The sequence below is a fragment of the Rhinichthys klamathensis genome, unplaced genomic scaffold, assembly GCF_029890125.1.
Source record: "Rhinichthys klamathensis goyatoka isolate OS25496 unplaced genomic scaffold, OSU_Roscu_1.1 h1tg000090l_1, whole genome shotgun sequence".
In the NCBI taxonomy this organism is placed as follows: domain Eukaryota; kingdom Metazoa; phylum Chordata; class Actinopteri; order Cypriniformes; family Leuciscidae; genus Rhinichthys; species Rhinichthys klamathensis.
In genome coordinates, this window is record NW_026606629.1 from 1339820 (window position 1) to 1361969 (window position 22150).

Consider the following 22150-nt stretch of genomic DNA (forward strand, 5'->3'; position numbering starts at 1 on the left):
TATGGTTGCAAATGCCGTCATTAGCAACCCAGTTCAATGATTCTGTGTTCCCTGAAAACGTAGTTCCAACGAACATTTTTGTGTGTGGTTAGAAGCATAGTTTGCAATCAGTATGTGGACATGTGGACTGAAATAGATCATCATCTTGAGCAAAATACGCAATTTAACATGCAGCATAATCTATATATGTCATTCCATATATAAACATATTTCATTCTACGGCTTTTATTTTGTCAAGAGAATAAAAAAAAAAACGTTTTTCAGAGTGTGGATGTGTGAATACCTGTTGAACCCCAGAGTTTGACGTATTAGAGAACCCATGATTTAATCAAACATCTGGAAATGAAGCAAACATAACTAACCCATAACAGCAATATTCTGACATTAATTTGATCGCAAACGATTCATTAACAGAAGTTTTTACTCCACCACATGTGTGACGACAGTTCTATTGTTGTACCATCATGGTTTGAAGAAAGGATGAGCGACAAAGTTACTTTGGGTTCAGGGAAACAGTTTTGACTAGCTAGTTAATGTCTCCACCGATGCATGGTTACTATGATAGTCAAGCAGCGAGTTATGTCACTTTACTTGAAATGCACACCTGGGGTGTGTTTCCCGTACAACGATGTAACTCGATGCTTTCACTACCATAGTACGATGCATCGTTGAAGAAATGAACTAACTAGTCACGACTGTTTCCCGAAACCATATTGTCGCCAAGTGCTCGTTCAACCACGTTGGTTTATGACGACACGCACGTGGTGGAGTAATAACTTATTTTAATGAAACTGTTTGAGATCAAATTAATGCTAGATGTTTTGATATAAATTACAGACATAGTATCAGAGGAATATTTTCTCATTTTTCTCAGTTATTTCGCTTTATTTCCAGATTCAATCATAGGCTCGTTCTTACATAGTAGAGCACATTCGCACATGCGCAGTCTTCAAAAACGGTGCTTTAAATCTCTTGACAAACTCAAAGACGTAAATGACATTTGTATGTATTCTAAATAAAAGACACAGGTTGTACTGAATGTCAGCTTGCTTATTTTGCTCTAGATAAGGATTTATTAAGTCCACATGTCATGCAATGTAGAAATTATGCTTCTAACCACAGCTCGAGAGCTGTCGTTCCAACCACACAACTTTGCGATGCTGTTTGCGAATGTTCGTTGGAACGATGGTTTCAGGAAACATCGACTCGTTGAACTATGCTGATAACGACGGACCTTGCGACCATAACAGAATCCCCTGCAGGAAGTACTGCTAACGATGGTTTCGGGAAACGCACCACTGGTTGGGATGCTCAAAAAACAACGACAAAAACAGGGCAATGTTTTGATTGCAACATAGGGACATAAATCTTATACAGTGAAATCATCTTATTTTTATTTGTATATTAAGCTGGGATAAATACACTACACTTTAAGTACCAAGATTGTCTTAAAATGTATTTGATGAAAGAAAAGTAGAAACAAGTTAGGCAGTTATTAGCTATAAAATCAGTGTGGATAGCATGGTGTTTCTAAACGAGAACCATCTTACTGATTGTCAGTGATAGTACTGTATATGTATTTTAGTGCTGTCAAATCGATTAATCGTGATTAATCGCATCTTACATAAAAGTTTGTGTTTTATGTTTGTAAACATACATTATATAATATAGCCTATATAACATTATATAAACACAAAATTTTATGTTAGATGCAATTAGTCATGATTTATCGATCAGTGCGTGAACATAAGATACACATAATGCAACATAAAACAAAACAATGTAGAGAGATGTTCCGACTCTCTAAGCGACACAAAGAAATGATGAAGGCTGCAAGGTTGCCAAGATACATAGGTGGGAGAGCTAAAGCGATGACTGTTACCGCGGTACTGATGATGCAATCAATTGCAATGCACACCCGGACTCAAACACTAACAACTCTCCTTCTGTACTTTTCTCTCTGCACAGACTGTCTACAAACACTGGCTCTGTGCCCAGTTCTTCCACACCACACAGATGCACTGCAGCAACAGGATCCCCTGCAGGAAGTACTGCCTGGAGGTCCAGCAGAGGTGTCCCTTTATATTGCCTGACAATGATGAGCTCATTTACGGTGGAAGCCCCAGTTTTATATGCACAGGTGGGCAGTTTGACCTTTTCTCATACAAACACATTATGGTAAAATGAAGGGAATATTTATGCTTCGAGGAACTACCAGTACCAGATGAAGGCATCACAGTAGAAAGGATGTTACACAAACATTGGATTTGGATCTCCATCAACTGCCTGATTTGGCAGCATTTTTTTCATTGGTGTTGCTGATTTTATTAAACACTTGGTCTCTGTTGCCACCTTGTGGCTAAAACAGGAACTTCAATTCTTCCTTCTTTCTGCTTTACACTTTCATTGGATGAATGAGCATGATCATATCCTATTTGCACAAAATTTGTGTTGACTCAGTGGATTAATAAATACTTTGTCTTTAAATTATCCTCCATTTGATTTGAATAATTATGCCGATCATGAGCAGGCTATGAACACAGAGGGCATGAAATAGGCTTTCTGCTGTGAATGTTGAGAACTATAGGGCTTGTATACACAAACTCTGTTTGCCAGGATATGCTCCTCTCCTAATCCCAGTGGGTGCATGCTGAGTGACGCATGTGAATGAGTGCTTTGGCCTTCCAATGGCCTGCAGGCTTGTGCTATAATGAGACAGACTGATGATAAATAGGGGATTGAGAGCAGAACCACACAGACTGGCTGAGTGGTCAGACTGTAATTACCTGCCCTTTAATTGATTTAAGTATCCCACTTAACATTGACTCGTCTCACCGTGCTAAACTTTGTCATCATCACAACATGACCATAAACACCTGTCATCAATGATGTGTTTTTTTTAAGAGACAATAGGAGATATTTATGAAGAATGTGAACTATTTAAAGAAATAATTTATTTAAATCAACATACAGTAAATGCTATTCATGCATACAATGACCTGACTACACTTCTTCCATTATTAGCATGTTTTTAATCTTAATGTCAGGGTGACACTGTGTTCTGATGTCTGATGTGAAGCAAAAAGCCTTATTAAAATTGTTTTCCATAATCCTCTTAGAAAAATAAAATAATATTTTAACAATAATACTTAACTGCTTATTAATCATACCTACAAACTCTAATGTCAGAATTGTCCGAAATGAAAATTTTAACTGCTCAGGCATTTTTTTTAAGAATATTGATTAATATATGAAAAAAAAAAATGCTGTTGAAAGTGGATCGGGACCCGAGCACCACAACAAACTTGTAGCCAATCAGCAGTAGGAGGCGTGTCCACTCATGATGGGAGAGGAGAGAGTAAAGGTGTGTTCGACTTCATGCAGCTCTGCGCAGACCGATCGGCGGCTGACATGAAACAGTTCATGCCGGTTAGAAATTTTGTCCGACTTGATACAGCGCCGACGCCACATGACTGTGACGTATGCCATCAAAGTACCGCGAGAGCGTTTCGAGAGTAGCCGGAGAACTCAGCCAGCGCAGCTTCTCAAGAGCGGCTGCACAAGCTCTGATGATGACACAACTGTTCCACGATTGGCCGGATTCACCGCATGACAACGATCACGTGGGTTTCGTGTTTTTTCTCACAGCTTTAGTTCCACTAAAGCTCACAAATCAGTTTTTTTATAACAGTAAACAGTCTTTTCATGTAGTCGCGATGTTGTATTGTGTCGTTTATCAAAATAAAACTGATTAAAAAACGTTGACTCCACTTCATTGATATAGGCTTATTTTGAACTTTATTCTTGTTCAAACAGATGCTGTATGAAGCAGTAAAGTATTGAATGAAAATGTGTCTGAAATATCTGTGTATTTGGCAAATATTACATTTATTTCACTTCAGCTGTGGTAAAGTACGCAAACACCACGTGAGCGGTCACTACGGGAACCAGAAAGTGTCCGACTTCACGTCTCTGTTTGCAGCTCCTCCATGCCTGCACGGGGCAACTCTCGCCGATCGGTTACATCCAGCCGCAGCTGATGTCGAACACACCTTAAGACAGTCAACAGTAGGGGGCGTGTCCGCTCATGATGGGAGAGGAGAGCGAGTAAGCCAATCACCAGTAGGGGGCATGTCCACTCATGATGGGAGAGGAGAGAGAGTAAGACAGTCAGCAGTAGGAGGCGTGTCCGCTCATGATGGGAGAGGAGAGCGACTAAGCCAATCACCAGTAGGGGGCATGTCCACTCATTATGGGAGAGGATATTGGGTGCTTCTCATTTCTTATTTGTGCATCCTCGTTTCCTTTCCTCGCTTCCTTTCCTCGCGTCTCAGCTCCACCCCCTGTAGGACGCGAGGGAAGGCTGCAAGGAAAAAAAATGAGGACGGAGGAATTGAATGAAAGCTTTTTTATACATTGGAATACTTGATCACTCGAGCGTCACTTCACTGCGTCATCAGCAGTGCTCAAAGGATCTGCCCTTATGTTGATAAAGTTTGTTTATTTAAGAAATTCATAATAAATAATAATAAAGCAAGATACCTTGTTGAAATATGTGAGTTGTGTGGTTTATGTAAACTACAAAAGTAAAGTATAAATTCAAATGATTGTGACAGATGTGAAGGGGGAGGAGAATTGATACGTGCGTCATGTTTAGTCGATAAAACTCTTCCGCAAAGGGTACACCTGTGTATCCTCGCTCATAGCTCCTCTGGAAGCCTCCTCACTCCTCGATCCTCGCCTCCTCGCGGTGCAATTAGAGAATTGAGATGTCCTTCAAGATGGCTGAGCTCGATTAGTTTCCGGGTCATAGGATGGAGGACGGAGGAGTGAGGAGACGAGGAGGGATATTGAGAAGCACCCAGAGAGTAAGACAGTCAGCAGTAGGAGGCGTGTCCGCTCATGATGGGAGAGGAGAGAGAGTAAGCCAATCAGCAGTAGGGGGCGTGTCCGCTCATGATGGGAGATAAGAGAGAGTGAGCCAATCAGCAGTAGGGGGTGTGTCCACTCATGATGCGAGAGAGAGTGCCAATCAGCAGTAGGGGGTGTGTCCACTCATGATGGGAGAGGAGAGAGAGAGTTGAGAGCAGAGCTGAGCAAGAGATGTATTGCTTTGTATTGCTTTGCGTTGCTTCTGCTATAAGAAAATATATACTTTTATATTTTGTTTTGATATATATTTTGAGAAATTTTCATACTGCACCTATAATAATGTATTATTTGCAAAGAAAAAAATTGTACCTTGAAAAAAGTAATTATTAAGATGTGTACACTTGTTACTTTTTACCCGATGGTCACACCACATGACAGTCATTAAATTAAAACTTTTCTTGAATATTATATCAAAGTTTTTCCAAACCTTATGAAAGCAACATGAATACAGGTAGTACATTTCTAAGAACTAGATTTTGAAAAGATGTCTTCCTTTATTGTGAACACTTATTTTTCGTCGACCCTAACGTGTGTCTTTTGCCCGGCCTAGGGCTCCAAGAGGACAACCCCTCAGACGCAGAGACAGAGTGCTGCGATGTCCGATGGGACAGCAGGGCGGACAACAGCTCCAAAGGCACTCTCAAAAGAACTCACCCGTCGTGTCAGCACGGGACATCCCTGACCTCGTCAGCGGCCTCTAGACTGTGCAACAGCAGACTCAAACTCTGCCTGCTGGTCCTCGTCCTCCTTCATACTGTTGCCACTCTCACAGCATCCCACAATCCCACTGGGTTCAACCTCACCTCCAGCTCCTCCAACGAGGAATGACGGAATAGCCACTCGGTAACGCAGTTACAGTGCCGATTCCAGTGACGTGACGGACCGTGGGTGACTTGCTGGTACAGAAACTGTGGACGTGCAATCAAAGCAAACTGACCAAGCTAAACAAACACTGGACAAATCCAATCAAGCAACAAGAACAAGGGACAACACCGTAGCCTTTGTTGAAAGAGGCTTCTAGGGGGCGGAGTTCTCTCGCACCACTTTTTTTTTTACACCGTGTCTATGGTTTGGATTTCTGTTGCACTAGATGACAACAGGATCTAATTCATGTTTCTTTTCTTTTCATTTGGGTCTTTGTGCAGAAAGGATTGGCAGAGACGTATGAGTTAAATGTACAGTATCCAAGTGAATATTCCAAGACTGAGTGCGTGTCCATGTGAGCGAATGGATGAGTGCGTGTGCATGTGTGCCTGTGCTTGCATCCGTGTGTCCACTAAGATGTTCTTCTCGTTTCTATTCGTAATCACAAACTCTCTGAATGCTGCTCTATTCATTACGAGGGTTTTCTATTGCAGTTTATTCGTTGACAAATCTGCCTAGACAAATACCAAGACACCCAACAAAAAAGCCCAGGTTCAAACTCAGATTCTCCCATTAAGATCCTGTAACCTTATTAAGGTAGCCTGATGTTTTTGTTGCTTGTATGATGTAATTTCTTGCAAGGTCAGGTCAGTAGCTTTGGGGGTCTGGGAACGTTAATGTCGCTCAGTTATTTGCTTAAGTGCTTGACTGAAATGGTCCATTTTGGGATGTTATATGGTATCCAGACTTCTCCCCCACCCCCAAAATCTGCCAAAAGATATCTGCCAATTTTAATGTTATATATTATATTAAGATATTATATTCTCTACCCTATATTCTCTAATTGCATGTTAGAACCAGAGTTTAGACTACGCTGCTAAAGTTTTAAAGAAATAAATCCAAACAATCTGAAAAAGAGGAGCTCTCACTCCGAGTACCGTCCAAATTATTTGGCAGCATGAACCCAGCCAATCAGAGCTTACGAGACAAATTACCCCAATCACACAGAGTGGATCCATCATTCCTTATTACAGTAAAGGGCTTACCCACCATCTACACACATTCAAACACTCCTGCATGTAGAGACTCACGTGGCATGAATAACTCAGTGAAAACAATGTTAATTTTTTACAAAGATAGTCACGTCAGCAGGAAGTTGGGGAGCTCAATCTTGTGGCTCCAGATAGAAGAACGAAGGCCCGTCTCAGGTGGCAGGGCTTAAGGTATCTGCTTCTTTGTGAGAAAGAGAGGCAAAGTTAAGGGCTGATATATTATTTTATGTTGTTTTTTTTCTACAGGTATGCTCAAATGAGGATGTGTCACTGTGACACACAAAACGAAGCCTTGAGTTTAACAAAGTTCTTGAAAGCCTCAGTGTGACTGTGAACCTGTTAAAATGACAGGCGTCACACCTGTGTTTCCATCTCATAAATGTTAGATACATATACATTTCATAGATCAGTCACAGCTAGCTTTAAGGCTAACTATGCTAACTAAAAAAGAAAAACAAAGTGTTCTGTAGCCATATTTGTGTAAAGCAGGCCAACATAATGCATGCCATAGGAATAAAATGGAGCACACACATTCCATGTCTAATTTTATTCCCTGCCTTTAGCCTAAAAAAAGGACAATATCTGTAGATTGTCTGCATTAGGGATGCGGTCGCATTTTCCTTCGTATCTCGAAATTCCGTCGGCGAAATGCAGCAAATGTTTTTCGCACGTGAATTTCGCAACAGATTCAGATTTGTTAACCTTTGAACACTCAAATGTGTCATATTAAACCAATATTAAGCTGCTTAGTTTGGAAGTGACCTGAGTAAGTGGTGCTTCATGCATCACTACACTATTAGACCTTTTTGTCTGCAAATTTTCGCTAATGTGACAGCATCTTTCGGCTACTTTTGGAATCCAGTGATGGTAATATGCATTACCATCAAATGCTATACCATTAAACTTCAAATATCAACTCTGGGGCAAATGTAACCTTAATTTTAAGAGAAGAAATCAATCCATTTGCCCTTTTGTGGTTTAAGCTACCATTAGCGGTGACCTTTTAAGGTGTCAGAAGCACAAAGTGATTTTTGTTGTTGTCTAAAACAGACTGCTAATGCAGCTCAGTTTAGCTGATAAAAAGGCATTTGACCTGATCGGTCAAAAACAGAGAGAGAAGCTAATTTCTTTCCATTGTTTTTAAATTTCATATTTTTCAACAATGTACTCAGAGCGCTAATTGTTGGCTGTTCAGGGTTTTTGAATTTGGGCTTGTTGAATTTTATCAAAACATATTTGATATTAATAATGACTTTTAATATCCTCACCATTACAGCTTTGATTCATTGCTTTTAGGTCCATCTCTCCTATCTAATGTTCTAATGTTCTCATTAATACATAAGTATATTTCAAATAAAACCAATATGTTACCAGAAACGCCATAGCCAGTGCTATGTGTACAATGCTATGCCTGTGCTTTAGTTAAAATAGCATGACCAGGAAAGTTTGACCATATGACAAGGCACAACGGCCCTGTTTGAGATGTATAAGGGCAGTCTGGCAAGCTGTGCTGAGGACTTCGCTGATGAATAATTAGAGGAAAGCGCAGAGAGATACAGTATACCCTCCTGAGAGCTTATTAGTTGGTTTATAACCTCCTATATTCAGCTCAGACCACCTGCTCCGGAACAGCAGACGGATCAGAAATTATTCTCTGTTCATTTCCAAACAAAACTAAATCAACTTCTCCAAATGGGCCTGACGGTATAGGAAAGACGGATAGGAGATGGGATAGAGAGAGATGGGCAAATGACAACGGCTTAGCACTATTATTATTTTGCTAAGAATTTCTGGATGTTTGTTATAGCAAGAAGACAAGCGGACACACACACACACACACACATTAACACGATTATACATGCTTTTTCACTCAGAAATCCTGTGTGTATATATATATATATATATATATATATATATATATATATATACTTGGTGATGCTCTGCAATTCGAGTTATGTCAATTTCAACATATAATTGGACTAATGCAACAAGTGTGAATCAGGCACCTTGTTAGACAAAAACTCATTTCGAACGAGTTTTTAGACAAAAACTCCTTTAAAACATCTTCCTTAAAGGAGAGTGGCGTTGTGGCTGCTCAGATTTGTCATGTTTGTAACACGTTTCTCTGTGTTTGTTGGGATTCAATCACCATTCAGTATGTCTCAGCGACTAATGAGATTGAATGTAACAGATGCCTGCTAAAATCGCTAAACACCACCAAACCTACTATAAGATGTATTTTATGCTTGCACATGTGTTATGGTCATTTCCAAGTACTGATCCAGCTGTGTAAGTAGCATCCACATTGCGTAATCACTTAGCAAGCAGAAATACTTTCTTTTCTCTTTCTGAATCCTGTGGACCTATGCAGCCCTCAACCTCAGTTGTTTTTTCTGTTGTAAATACGTTTTGAGAATGCTAAACAATGTGTGTCTCCGTTTGATTTGGAGGTTTCCTTGTGTTCTGAGTTGGTGTCCTTTTTTAACTCCTCTTTTGTAAGTGTCAGAGATCATTGGTTGGTTTGTGCTGAGATCGATACTGAGAGCGGAGTGGTTTCATCACAAGAACTGTTCTCTTGGTCACAACATCGGCACCTGCAGGCTGTGATGGTATGTGCAAAGCAATGACTTTATGAAAAAAAGACAAAGGTTTAAAGGCATATAGAGATAACATTATGACTATGACTACTGGAAAAAAAATAATATTATATACTACCGGTATATTGTAATATTATAGATGATTTAGTTCAGTAACCTATTTAATTTTTTTACAAGCAACTTTGATGAAATAATTTATAAAACAATCTCACATGTTATGATCTTTTCGAAGGTATGATTATACTGCTAAAATGATTAAAGTTGTGTTCTGATGAAATAACAAATATTGTCTGTTCACTTGTGTCTGGGTGCTCTTTCGTTTTGAGCATTACTTTTAAGTCAAAAGAGGTTATAACATGGGGGATTCAGGTCATACCCAGTAAAAAAAAAAAAAAAAAAAAAAAATAATTCTAAGAACTTTTTGCAAATGTTCGCTTTAAGTTATGAAAACGTTATTTCTGAATATTTAAAACTTCCTCTTTTTTATGTTTTAAAAAACAAAAATGTCTTGGTTATTTTATCATTCTTCAAGCATTATGGGAACATTCCTTTTGAATATTCTCTGAACATTCTGAAGCTAACATTTAAAAAAAAAAAAATTTTGACAAATGTCCAACTAAAACATTTCAGAAAAAAACCCCGCTCCATGAACGATGTATACAAATTGTTTTTTTGTTTTTTTTGTGCTAACATTTTGATTAGACATTATTAAATGTCTAATCAAAATGGTACCATTTATTCAAGTACCTCCATAAATGGCTGTTTTCAAGGGTTTTCCAGGACTTAAATTTCAAAAAGTCAAATTCAAGTACTTTAACCTTGTACGAACTGTTGTTCTTTTAGCACTGCTGTTCTCTGTGTAAATTAAACAAAGATACCACAATGTTATACACAGCACTGCTATCTTTTGACGGATCAGCATGATCTGTTTTATGTAAATTACATTTACAAGTGAGCTTTAGAGAGCGGCCTACACAATTAATTCACTTACCTGTTCAACAACTTGGGTGTCACAACGTCATCAGATCTTTCCACCTTGTAGGCTACCGATGTTTATGCTAGTTTGTACCTTTGTTTTTCTGTCTTCTGCTTCTTCGACAGATTATCCCATTGCCTCAGCTGGTAAAGCACCAAAATAAGTGTCGCATTGTCTAAATTTAGCTTATTGCGTCATAAAACAGCACCACGCTACTAGCGTATCCACAGAGATGGCAGCCAATGAGCATCAGGATTCTCTATGACGTTAAGTGAAACTGTCATTTCAACATGGCAAAATACCTTGAGGGGGCGACCCATTATATATATTTAAAACACTTTTTTATAGAAAAAAACAATTATAAGTAGCTACTTCATCTCACATGTAAACCACTCAGATGGCTCTTCAGAAAAACACAATTTATTTCTGAATGCGTACTTTTCAAAAGTAGCCTACTTTTTAAAAATACTAGGCTCTAATACATGGATTGGCAACTGTGGCCCTCAAAATACACTTTCCTACTAAGGCCTTGTCCACACGGACACGGGTATTTTTATAACCGGAGTTTTTCCTACAGCGTTTTAAAAAAAAATCCCGTCCACACATGCTCGGTCTCCGTCTACATGAAAACGCAAAAACACGCTATCAAGCGCGATCAAGAGCATGCCACGCCAGCAGGCGGCGATATAACCCTTAACCGTAAAGCCACGTTGGCCAATCAGAAGCGCAAATCTGACGTCAAACACAGCGGATAACGGCGCACACTCTGACGTCGCAAGGCAAAAACCCCGGTTTCACTGTCTACACGACAACACTGTAACCGGCGTTTCTGAAAATCCTCACCCTGGCAGGGGTTTTCAAAAATGTTCGGTTTCAGTGCGTTTCCGTGTGGACGAACGGCCGAACAGCGTAAAAAAAGTCACGGTTATAAAAATACCCGTGTCCGTGTGGACAGGGCCTAAGTTTAGCTCCAGACCTAGTCAAACACACCTGACGAAGTTAATCAAGGTCTTCAGGATTACTAAAGCTTCAGGTGATGTAGGGATTAAACTAAACTCTGCAGGAACTTGCCATACAGAACGTTTTGTTACGAGTTATCTGGTCTTCAATAAATTTCATTATCACAAAACTACTCGGTTACTTTCGTAACCTCGGTTCCCTGAGATAGGGAACGAGTATTCCGTAGCTATACGCAGTGGGGGACATGACCAGACACCGTTGGGCCTTGTCATACAGAAAGTAGCTTCGCCTGCAGGGAAGGCACCTCCATATTATAAAACTTCATAAATGTGGAAGGCGAGGACCAGCCTGCCGCATCACAAATATCCTGGATGGGAAAACCAGATGACCACGCCCATGACGAAGCCATGCCCCTGGTCGAATGGGCCTTGACACCTATGGGGCAAACCTGACCCACCGAGGAATAAGCCATCGAAATGGCATCCACTATCCATCTAGACAGTCTTTGCTTAGTGATTGGATCACCCTTAGATCGGCCACCGAAACAGACAAAAAGCTGTTCTGATTGTCTAAAAGACACAGAACGCTCCAGATAGATCCTCAGTGCTCTGACAGGGCAGAGAAGATTAACCTCCCCATCCTCTGCAGAAGGGGGAAGGGCTAATAACGTAATAACCTGTGCTCTGAACGGCGTTGAGAGCACTTTGGGTATATAACCATGTCTGGGTTTGAGTATGACCCTGGAATCACCTGGCCCAAACTCCAAAACATGCAGGGCTCACAGATATACGCATAAAGGGGGGCGGTTGGGCCAACGATGGGCCAGCGCATCCCTGCTCTTTGAAAAGAACACTGTGCAGTGAGTGTTGGTTCTCGAGGCGAAAAGGTCGACTTTGGCCTCGCCGAGCACACTCCATATCAGACTGACCGTCTGCGAGTTCAGGGACCACTCGCCTAGGGGAGTGTTGCCCCGCAAGAGCATATCCGTACCCAGATTCTGAATGCCAGGGATATGTGCTGCTCTCAGAGAGCTCAGATTGGACTGTGCCCATAGGAGGAGGTGTGTCGCCATGGCATGCAGGTTGCCCGAAAACGAGGCACGCGGGGACGTGGCCGGCGTGCGCTCGCTGACCTCCATACTCTCAGGCTGTCGTTGGCTGCGGCGCTTCTTTTTCCTCGGTTGGAAAAGGAAGAGTCTGTGACGCGGCGTCGCCGTCTCGGGAGAGAGCTAGTCGCGTTCGCAGCACAGACATGGGCATCGAGTGCAGTCTCCGCATGGACGATCCCCAGGCATGAGATGCATCTCGTGTGCTCGTCGGCCTCGTGCAGATTGCATCCGTACGTGGCACAAGATGAGCGAGGCATTTGAAACAACGCCTCGCACGCTCAATATCTGTAAAACGAAACGAAAGGATATAGCGTCGTCGCCAGATAGCCACAGGTGAGATGGCGTCAGGAGAAAACGGCTGATGAAGACGTAGTCTGCTGAGATGAGACACGCTCAGGCTGAAGGGCTTGTTCGACGGCGAAAGCTCAGTAAAAAGTCAGAGACGTGAAGTTGTCGCTGAAGGAGTAAAATCTGCTATAATGGCGAATTCTGGGGAATAATATAGGCTAAGGCCACGCCCCCTTGACGGGCTCTGACGTGCGACCAATGAGCTAGCTCTACGCCCGCGCCATTGGATGTGCAGTTGCCAAAGCACAGCCTATGAGCGAGTCGGACGCTCAATGTGCTAGCTGTGCAGCTGCAAATGCGTTTTACATATAAGCTTCAGTAAATCGAGGAAAGGGAGTTCCCCCACTGCGTATAGCTACGCAATACGAAGTGACCATTCGAAAGGGAACCGCTATTTATACAACGTTCATGCAACTTTTTTTTTTCTCCCTAAAACGTTTTAGTTGGCCATCAAATTTCGAATGTCTTGTAACGAGTTATCTGGGCTGCGTCCGAAAACTTAGGTAGGCTAACTGACTTGTTGCATCGCTGCCTATCAGGCAATGACTTTTCAGGCAGCATTTGCACATGAAGGTACCTCACAAAACTGATTTCGGACAGACCTCTGAGGCAGCATAACAGTTTTGATCTACAGCAAAATAGAGCGAGCTTTGGTGAAAACTAAGTGAATATTTAATTACTACAATAGTAATTTCTCGCTAGAAATGATATCATAAGTGGAAAACTTTGATAAAAAATGTACATTTACACACACTTACGAACAGCTGCAACTTTCAGACGCCATCTTTATTTTTCTTTATTTTCTTGCTCAACTGTCACAGAATGGAAAGCACAGGATTGTGGGACATCAAAGGTAGCGAAGGATAGGCTTCTATGCTGTCTTCAAAAATCGATCAGATGAAGGTATCTGAGGAGACAGGAAGTGAAACATATTGCATTTGGAAGTGCCTTGATGCCTTCTGACCTTGGAATGCGTACTCCAAAGGCAGCATTTATTAGATTTCGGACGCAGCTGGTCTTGAATAAAGTTCATTAGCACAAAACCGCTATTTATACGACGTTCATGCAACTTTTTTGGTCTGAAACGTTTTAGTTGGCCAACATATTTCTAATGTCTTTTTTTTATTACTTGCTTCAGAACGTTCAGAGAACATTCAAAATTAATCATTGGCTATTTACAAAATTATACAAGTTTAATTTTTAACTTTCAGACAGCATTATAATAAATGACATGTTTTTTTTTTACTTAATGACCACGTTAGCACATCGTTCTTGTTGCCCAGCACCGATCTAATATCACCATGTATTTTTTTCTATAGCTGTTTATCAAGTAAACACAAAAAACCTACTACACAGGTCAGAGTCAGACTCAGCTATCTAGGTAGCCATTTTTTCATAAATATCACTTTAGGCCATTAGTTATCACATGTGTTTTAAATGTATAAATGTATACAATTTAATAATTGTAATTTTTACTGGGTGCAAAGGCCTATTTGTATTCATGAATATTAGCAATGATAGGCTATGCGTTGGCCGCCAGCAGAAGGTTCCGCTGTTTCCTCCCGGAACTTCCTAGAAGCGACACCGGTGTACAGTCAGCAGCAGTCCGGCTAGATTTGCTGCTAGCCACAGTGGATCAGCTGTTATTTCACGGCATGTTCGTATAGATGACCGTTTCTCCTGCTCGTAAGCTCAGCTAAAGATGTGCCGCTGAAGAATGCGATAGATGTGAGTAGTTTTGAATCAGACTGGCAGCAGATGTGTGTTAGATATGGCTAGCAGCTGTATTAGCTGTGCAGTACATGAAGTCCAGAGGGAAAAGCTGCTGTCAACATTAATATGTCATCGGCGTGTTTATGATTCCTGTCATCTGGGTTTGGACTTCAGGGTGTTTCTCTCACGATGTCAACAGCTGGCTGAAAAGCAAAGTGCGGATATGCTAACAGTGACAGTGTTTTACTGTATGCTTTGATATTGGGGTCAGGTCGTGGAGCAGCTGCTTAATGAATTGCATTCCGAAAGTAATGTTGATTTTGGAAAAAAAGCTCTAAAAATGTTTCTGATATGTGCAGTATAGATGAATAAGTGCTGATCCTCATCTGCATTCCTGTGTGATTGGATCGGTCAAGACTGGACTTGGTCCCGACCCTAAACACCCTGAGGGCTCCAGATACCACTGTGTTGTGTCATCAGAAAACACCTTATAGTTTTATTTTTATTTTTTATCTCTGTGTGTGTTTAGATAACTTACAATGTGTATTTGCTCTAGTTTTCTGCTTCTGCAAAAAGTACTGTGGTGCTACTACCATGGTACAAGCAAGGATTATATCAGAGGGTAATACCATAGTACGTCAGTATCATTGTAGGGCAGGAAGATGTAACCAAAATCTTATATCACAGTCAGTAAGTCATTTTATATCATGGCAACTGCATACATATTAGAGCCCGGCCGATATATCGGCGGGCCGATATTATCGGCCGATTTTAGGCATTTTCCTAACTATCGGTATCGGCATTTATAATGGCCGATAAATGAATATTTTAAAAAATGCGGGTGCGGTGATTCATGTAAGGGTGGCGCTGCCAATAAAGCACCTAAAAGCTGTCACAAGAACTGGCAAAAGTAATGATTATGAATACAACAAATATAGCAAGGAGATATTTTAATTGTTTATTAATAAACAAGTGTTTTTCGTCAGTGTCAGCCAAAGATGAAGTTGACGATGCTGACTCGCGATCTTCAGTGAGCGCGCGCCAGAGAGAAATGCACATTTCATACGATTACATGAGTCTGTCTGTCTTTCGTTTTGAATTGTTCTGTTTAAAAGTAGACATTTCAATATAGATATATTTCAATTCTCAGGTCTATACGCTGAGTTTCGGTTCATGAGACGAGTTCACCCGCAGGCGCCTCCGTGTCGAGAATGAGATTATCTATCGTCTGCTATATTTCTTATAAATTAAATCCAGGCAAATGGTTGATGAAACATTGATTAAAATTAAGATACAATTAATACAAAACGAAATTCACTTTGAAACGAAAGGTTTTGTGCTTTCTGTTTGATGTCTATGTGAAAGTTTCAAAGCATATTTTAGTGCCGCTTTCAGAGCGCTCACGTCCGTAGTGCTGAACTGTCGCGTCTGTAACATGTTTTTTTCCTCATAAATGCGAACACGAAAAATAAAATAAAATAAAATGAATATTTTATGTAGCCTGTGGAGACTGAGAACCAACGCTTCTTCATCCGGTGGGTAGTAGCCTACCGGGTACTTGTGATTTGCGCTGTGTAATTCACAGAATTGATTTCTCTGCTACAAGCCTCTATCACGTATTGTGTGAGCTTATGACTGTTGCAAGCGCGCAGCTGAGAAGTCCTGATTATATTGTCTGCTATATTTAGGCCTACTTCTTATTTATTAAGGCAATTGGTTGATGAAACATTGATTAAATGCGTGGCGCGAGCGATCTCCGACAGTAAACTGATTCAGCTTTGTCTCGGGTAAACAGCTGTTGCGCCGCGAGCAGTAATGGCCGCGTCCGGTGAAGACACCGTGTTAAAGCTCATTCTGCCTATAACGCTACGTTACAACATCAAGCAATATTCCAAAAATGTATATAATTATAACACTTTATATAGGGCCATTTTGCATTAAGAGTAGCCTAGTTTCACGTTTAGTACATTTTCCTTACTAATTATTTAAAATAGTATAAAAGTACTGTACATATGTAATTAAAAACGTTTTCATTATGATATTATTAATTTTACTTTAGTAAAAAGATCTGAGTTCTTCCTCCACTGGTAGAGATTAGAGGAATTAAGAGTAAAAATAGAAGATAATAAGGTTTTTTCAGGGACACTTTTTATATATTTATTGATACAAGTTATGACTAAATTAAAAGACAAAGTCATTAGTGAAGATTATGCAACAGTATATAGAATATAATATAATATAACATGCAATGCAAACTAGTTTGGTTACAGCTCAGCTGTATAATTCTCATTCTATCATTCCCCCTGCCTCCATTACATATCTGTGTCACACAAGTGTTTGATCACCACATTTGAGTGATCATTGCAAAACGTGTTTATAAAATATATTTATTCTGTTTATAGCTACTGTGTAAAGTACCCATCAAAAGTTTGTACACACCAATAGGAAAGTGTCCAAACTTTTGACTGGTATACTGTACTATAATACACATAAATAATATTGCTACTGTATTATAATATACACATAAATAATATCGGCCGATATATCGGTATCGGGCTTTTTTTACTCCCTAATATCGGTATCGGCATCGGCCCCCAAAAATCCATATCGGTCGGGCTCTAATACATATTTATGCATTTATTGACAATATCGTTACTGCCTGGAGTCTTAACAGAAATGGAATATATTACTTTACCATGTTAATGCCTGTTTTTGGATAATCCGGTGAATTAAGTACTTTACAGATGAAAAGCACTTAGTCTCATTTGATTTATTTTCTCTTTCTATTTGGAAATTTATTAGGAAAAATAAGTGGAGAAAAAAACGGGGACAAAACAGACAAATATTTTAATACAAATAGTTCCAGCTTTTTCTGATTGGATGAGCCACATTCAAGGTTGTTGTAAAATAGTCACATTATATTTAAAGTATACAAAGTTATACATTCAAGAGATTGCACACCAAAAAATTCTGTCATAATTTACTCTCATTTGTCATTCCAAACCTGGATGACTGTCTTTATTCTCAGAAGATATTCTGAATAAGTTTGATAATTGATAACATTTTTGGTCACCATTGACAGAAAATTCATTTCTCAAAATATTCTTTTTTCCACAGAAGAAAGTTAGTCATAGCCTACATGACAGTATACATGACAGAATAAATATCCTTAATCGTGCGATTTTACGTGGCAGCCAACCACCAGAGTTGGAGCCAGCGGAGCACCGAAGAGTCTGAAGTAACTTCAGTAAGTCTGAAGTAATGAAAAGGGGCAAATGTATAAAAAGGTTTTTAATTTTGAAGTATTTATGAGTTATTTAATCATTCATTCAAACCCAGTTTTTTAAATAATCCAGATTAATTCAACATTTAAAAAAGTCTGCAGCAATTAACATTTTGTTAGAACTTTTAGTAAATAACATGTTATTTTGTTTAGTTGTCTCTTCAGAGAATCCTGTTTGAAACAAAAAAATATTGATTCTCAATTTATCCAGAATCATGCAGCTCTAGGTTACACTAAGGTAATGTTGTTCGATTGTATAAAGCGTTCTATAAATAAAGGTGCCTTAACTTGACACTGTAATTAGTTACACATATAAGTACTGAGGAAACTACATTAACTAAGTACATGTAGCATGTGTAACTTAACTTAAAATAAAATGTTTTAGGCACCACCAAATGTTATAACAAAATCTCTGACCTTACAAACCGACCTTCTATGTTTCTCCAGAATACGTCTGCAGTGAGTTTCGGAGACTCTCTTGTCATCAAGGTTGCCGCCATGGAGAAGCCATGGAGGTTATGGGCGGCACTTGAGGCGTGTTTGCTGACCGTGTGCGCGTGGTCATGGGGAATCTGCCGCGTCTCCCTGCTAGCCCTGATTCTGACCTTCCACCTGTACGGAGGCTTCATACTGCTGGGACTCATCCTGGTCTCTGTGGCCGCCATCCTGTACAAGTTCCAGGACGTGCTGCTCTACTTCCCCGACCAGCCCTCGTCCTCGCGTCTTTATGTTCCCATGCCGACGGGAATCCCACACGAGAACGTGTTTGTCCGCACCAAAGATGGTGTACGGCTCAATCTCATCCTGCTCCGTTACACGGGCGAAAACCCTGCCACCGCTCCCACCATTTTATATTTCCACGGCAATGCGGGGAACATCGGCCATCGTGTGCCGAACGCACTGCTCATGCTGGTGAACCTGAAGGCCAATGTGGTTCTGTTGGACTACAGAGGCTATGGAAAGAGCGAAGGAGAACCTTGCGAAGAGGGACTGTACAAGGACGCAGAGGCTACCTTGGATTACATCATGACCCGGCCGGACATCGACAAGACCAAGGTGGTCCTGTTCGGCCGCTCGTTGGGTGGCGCGGTGGCCATCCGCCTGGCGTCGGGAAACCCGCATCGAGTGGCCGCCATCATGGTGGAGAACACTTTCCTGAGCATCCCGCACATGGCGGCCACGCTGTTCTCTTTCTTCCCCATGCGTTACTTGCCACTTTGGTGCTACAAGAACAAGTTTCTGTCCTATAGACACGTGGCTCTCTGCCGTATGCCATCTCTCTTTATCTCGGGCTTATCAGACCAACTCATCCCCCCAGTGATGATGAAACAGCTGTACGAGCTGTCCCCGTCTCGGACTAAACGCCTCGGTATCTTTCCCGAGGGTACGCACAACGACACCTGGCAGTGCCAGGGTTATTTTGCCGCCCTGGAGCAGTTTATGAAAGAGCTACTTAAAAGCCATGCAAGTGAAGAGACGGCCCAGGGGACATCCAACGTCACCATAATCTAGAACAGTCACTACTGTTGACTGCTCTATAAATCTGGACCCGCTCAAAAAGAATGTACAAATTTTTTTTTCTCCCCAACTTCCTAAGCTCTTTCTTTCCATTGATCACACACCAATAATTCATTCATTATTTACAATATCATTTATTCAGTAGTGAAGGCTACATTTCTTTAAAGCCTTTTGTCAGTTTTTATATTAAGTTTAAATGCATCTGTCTCAAATAATTGAATGCCCTCTTAGTCTTTTTTGTTTGTCATTTTCAAGCAATTTCCACTTTTAAAGGGTTAGTTCACTTAATTTCTCACCCTCATGCCATTCCAAACCCGTAAGACATTCTTTCATCTTCGGAACTGGAATGAAGATCTTTTTAATGAAATATGAGAGCTTCCGGTCCCTCCATTGACAGTCTATGCAAGCAACTACCGCTTTCAAGCCCCAGAAAGGTAATAAAGACGTCATTAAGGTAATCCATGTGACTCCAGTGGTTTAACCTCAATTTTACGAAGTGACGCGAGTGCTTTGGTTGCGAAAAATAAATAAATTACCATTTAAATTTTAATCTCCGGCACGCGTTTACGCATCTTCTACTCTCGCGTCAACACAACACGCATGCATTGTGGTGCTCTTGTGAACGCGCTTTGGAGATTAATATTTTGTAAATAAAGTGGGTGAAAAAAAGTGCGTGAACAAAGCACTTGCGTCACTTCATAAAATTGAGGTTAAACCACTGGAGTCACATGGATTACTTTAAAGATGTCTTTACTACCTTTCTAGCGCTTAAAAATGTTGTTGCATAGGCTGTGAATCGCGAGACAGAAAGCACTCAGATTTCATTAAAAAAAATCTTAATGTGTGTTCTAAAGATTAACAAAAGTCTTGCAGGTTTGGAACAAAATGAGGGTGAGTAATTCATGACAGAATTAAAAATTTTGGGTGAACTAACCCTTAAAAATTATACAATAAGCCCAGCCACCTGCACATGCAATTTGAAAATAGTTACAGTATGTCTAATCAAGTATAGCGGTTTTAAATTCACGAGTAAAATAATGTCTGTGGTTAACATTGCTTGAGGAAATGTTCACGTTTGTCTACCACTTAAAATATACATGTAAAAATCATAAGTTGGTTACAAATTTCAAAAACACACACACACACACACACACACATATATATATATTTTTTTTTTGCAATTTACAAAGCTTTAAAACTCATGTTTTAGGAATGACTGTATGTAATTTATTTTAACCAGTGACCTTATTTTACTCATGAATGATCAACTGCTTTCCCATAATGTCCTAGATTTTAGGATTACTAAACTGAATAACCCTAACAAATTACTAAACAATCTGAGAAGCTCTCTTTATTTATTTTGTTTATGTAACATATACACACCTTTTTTTGGAACAAAACAGAGTGCTCATTGAAATAATTTTTTTTTGCCTTTTTCAGTGAATACAGTTAAATGGACCAGGGGCAACTGATCCTAGTTCACTCGTCTTTGTCTATGGCATTTCATGCATTCAGTCTTCTGTGCCGGCCGTGATGTGTTGAAGCTTTATTATATCACACTGCCTTCGTTTTTTTACGGGAGGTTTAAAATCCACTCAGGAAATCGGCTCATTGTGGTTTAATCCCATGCATGTTTTGGATTTGCATATGGAGCTGTGTGTGAGAAGTATAGATTTCGATACTGATTTTCATGTGGGCTGCAGTACACTGTGAGCACTGTATGAAAATACCAAAACACAACAAGCCTAAAGTATGTTTACTCTCTCTCAGGCTTATAGTGATCTTCTGGAAGTAAGAGTGAAATCGCACATAACAGCTGCTTGACAGAGTTCCAAGCACAGTCCATTTGCACAACTTGTAAATAAGACGTTTCCCTTTTTTTAATCAGGTCAAGTGCTTAGCATCATTTCTCTGCCCATGACCTGCTTTGTTTGGATCATGTTGAAAAACCTGTCCATTGGAGACTGTTGCGCTGTAGTCACACATCCATTTCCTATAACTCTTTGCAGTCCCCTTAAAAATCAGAAACATTCACACAAAAAAAAAGAGAAAATTGTCATCATTTACATCATTCCATACCTGTATGAGTTTTTTCTGAAGAGTGCATGAGTCGCTCTTTTCAATGCAGTTACATGTAGAAGCCTAAAGCTTCAAAAGGACTCAATAAAAGTGAGGTATCCTGAAAGTAGTCCATATGACTTATAACTGAATCATTTAGAATGTGAATAAATCTCTCAGACTGGTTTTGTGACAGATTTGCTCATGAACTTGAATGTTCCAAGAACAGCTACAGCTGATGGTTCAGTGAAGAACAAAATTCAGGCTCCAGACGACTTGGAATAAAGAGCGCAAGTCATCTTTGGATCTCATCTATTGTTATTGCATGGACTAGAGCGACCATCGCATTTTTCATTTTTCGAAATGTCTCTTTCATGTCCCACAGAAGAAAGTCCAATGGGTTTGGTAGAGTAAATGATGGCAATTTTTCAATGAACAATTTAGCGTATTGAATCGGGGTTAAATACATTGAGGTTTGTCCTTTCTGTAGCCTCACGTTGGTGGTTGACTGTCGAGCGCCCAAGAAAAGGTGGACTTTGCAAACTTTGCCCATTATGTAGTGTTGGATCTGTGCACATCCAAGTCTGTTATTATTGCATGCTTTAGTCAGCGCATTTGCTGATGCACTTTACGCTCACATCTGTTGTAATGCGTGAAAACTGCCTATGAATGTTAGGATTACAGATTTCAAGGCAGAGTGATGCTGTGTCAGTTTGCATGCAACTATTGATATCTTCAAAC

The 22150-nt window shown here is 40.2% G+C and overlaps 2 protein-coding genes across 2 annotated transcripts in view; both read left to right on the plus strand.

Annotated features, from left to right (window-relative positions):
• The window catches only part of LOC130085833 (NALCN channel auxiliary factor 1), a 170450-nt gene extending 161709 nt beyond the window's left edge, over nucleotides 1-8741 (plus strand). Inside the window, exons 2-3 of the mRNA XM_056251792.1 lie at nucleotides 1969-2140; nucleotides 5483-8741. Of these exons, the coding sequence (XP_056107767.1) occupies nucleotides 1969-2140; nucleotides 5483-5760 (450 nt within the window). The 3' untranslated portion in view covers nucleotides 5761-8741. The remainder of the gene's footprint in view (nucleotides 1-1968; nucleotides 2141-5482) is intronic.
• A 5664-nt stretch (nucleotides 8742-14405) lies between these two features.
• Nucleotides 14406-20481, plus strand: abhd13 (abhydrolase domain containing 13). The gene is made up of 2 exons (XM_056251793.1): nucleotides 14406-14565; nucleotides 18281-20481. Exon 2 carries the CDS (start codon nucleotides 18332-18334, stop codon nucleotides 19343-19345), a length of 1014 nt encoding a protein of 337 aa, XP_056107768.1. The 5' UTR covers nucleotides 14406-14565; nucleotides 18281-18331; the 3' UTR covers nucleotides 19346-20481.
• Nucleotides 20482-22150: the final 1669 nt, after the last annotated feature.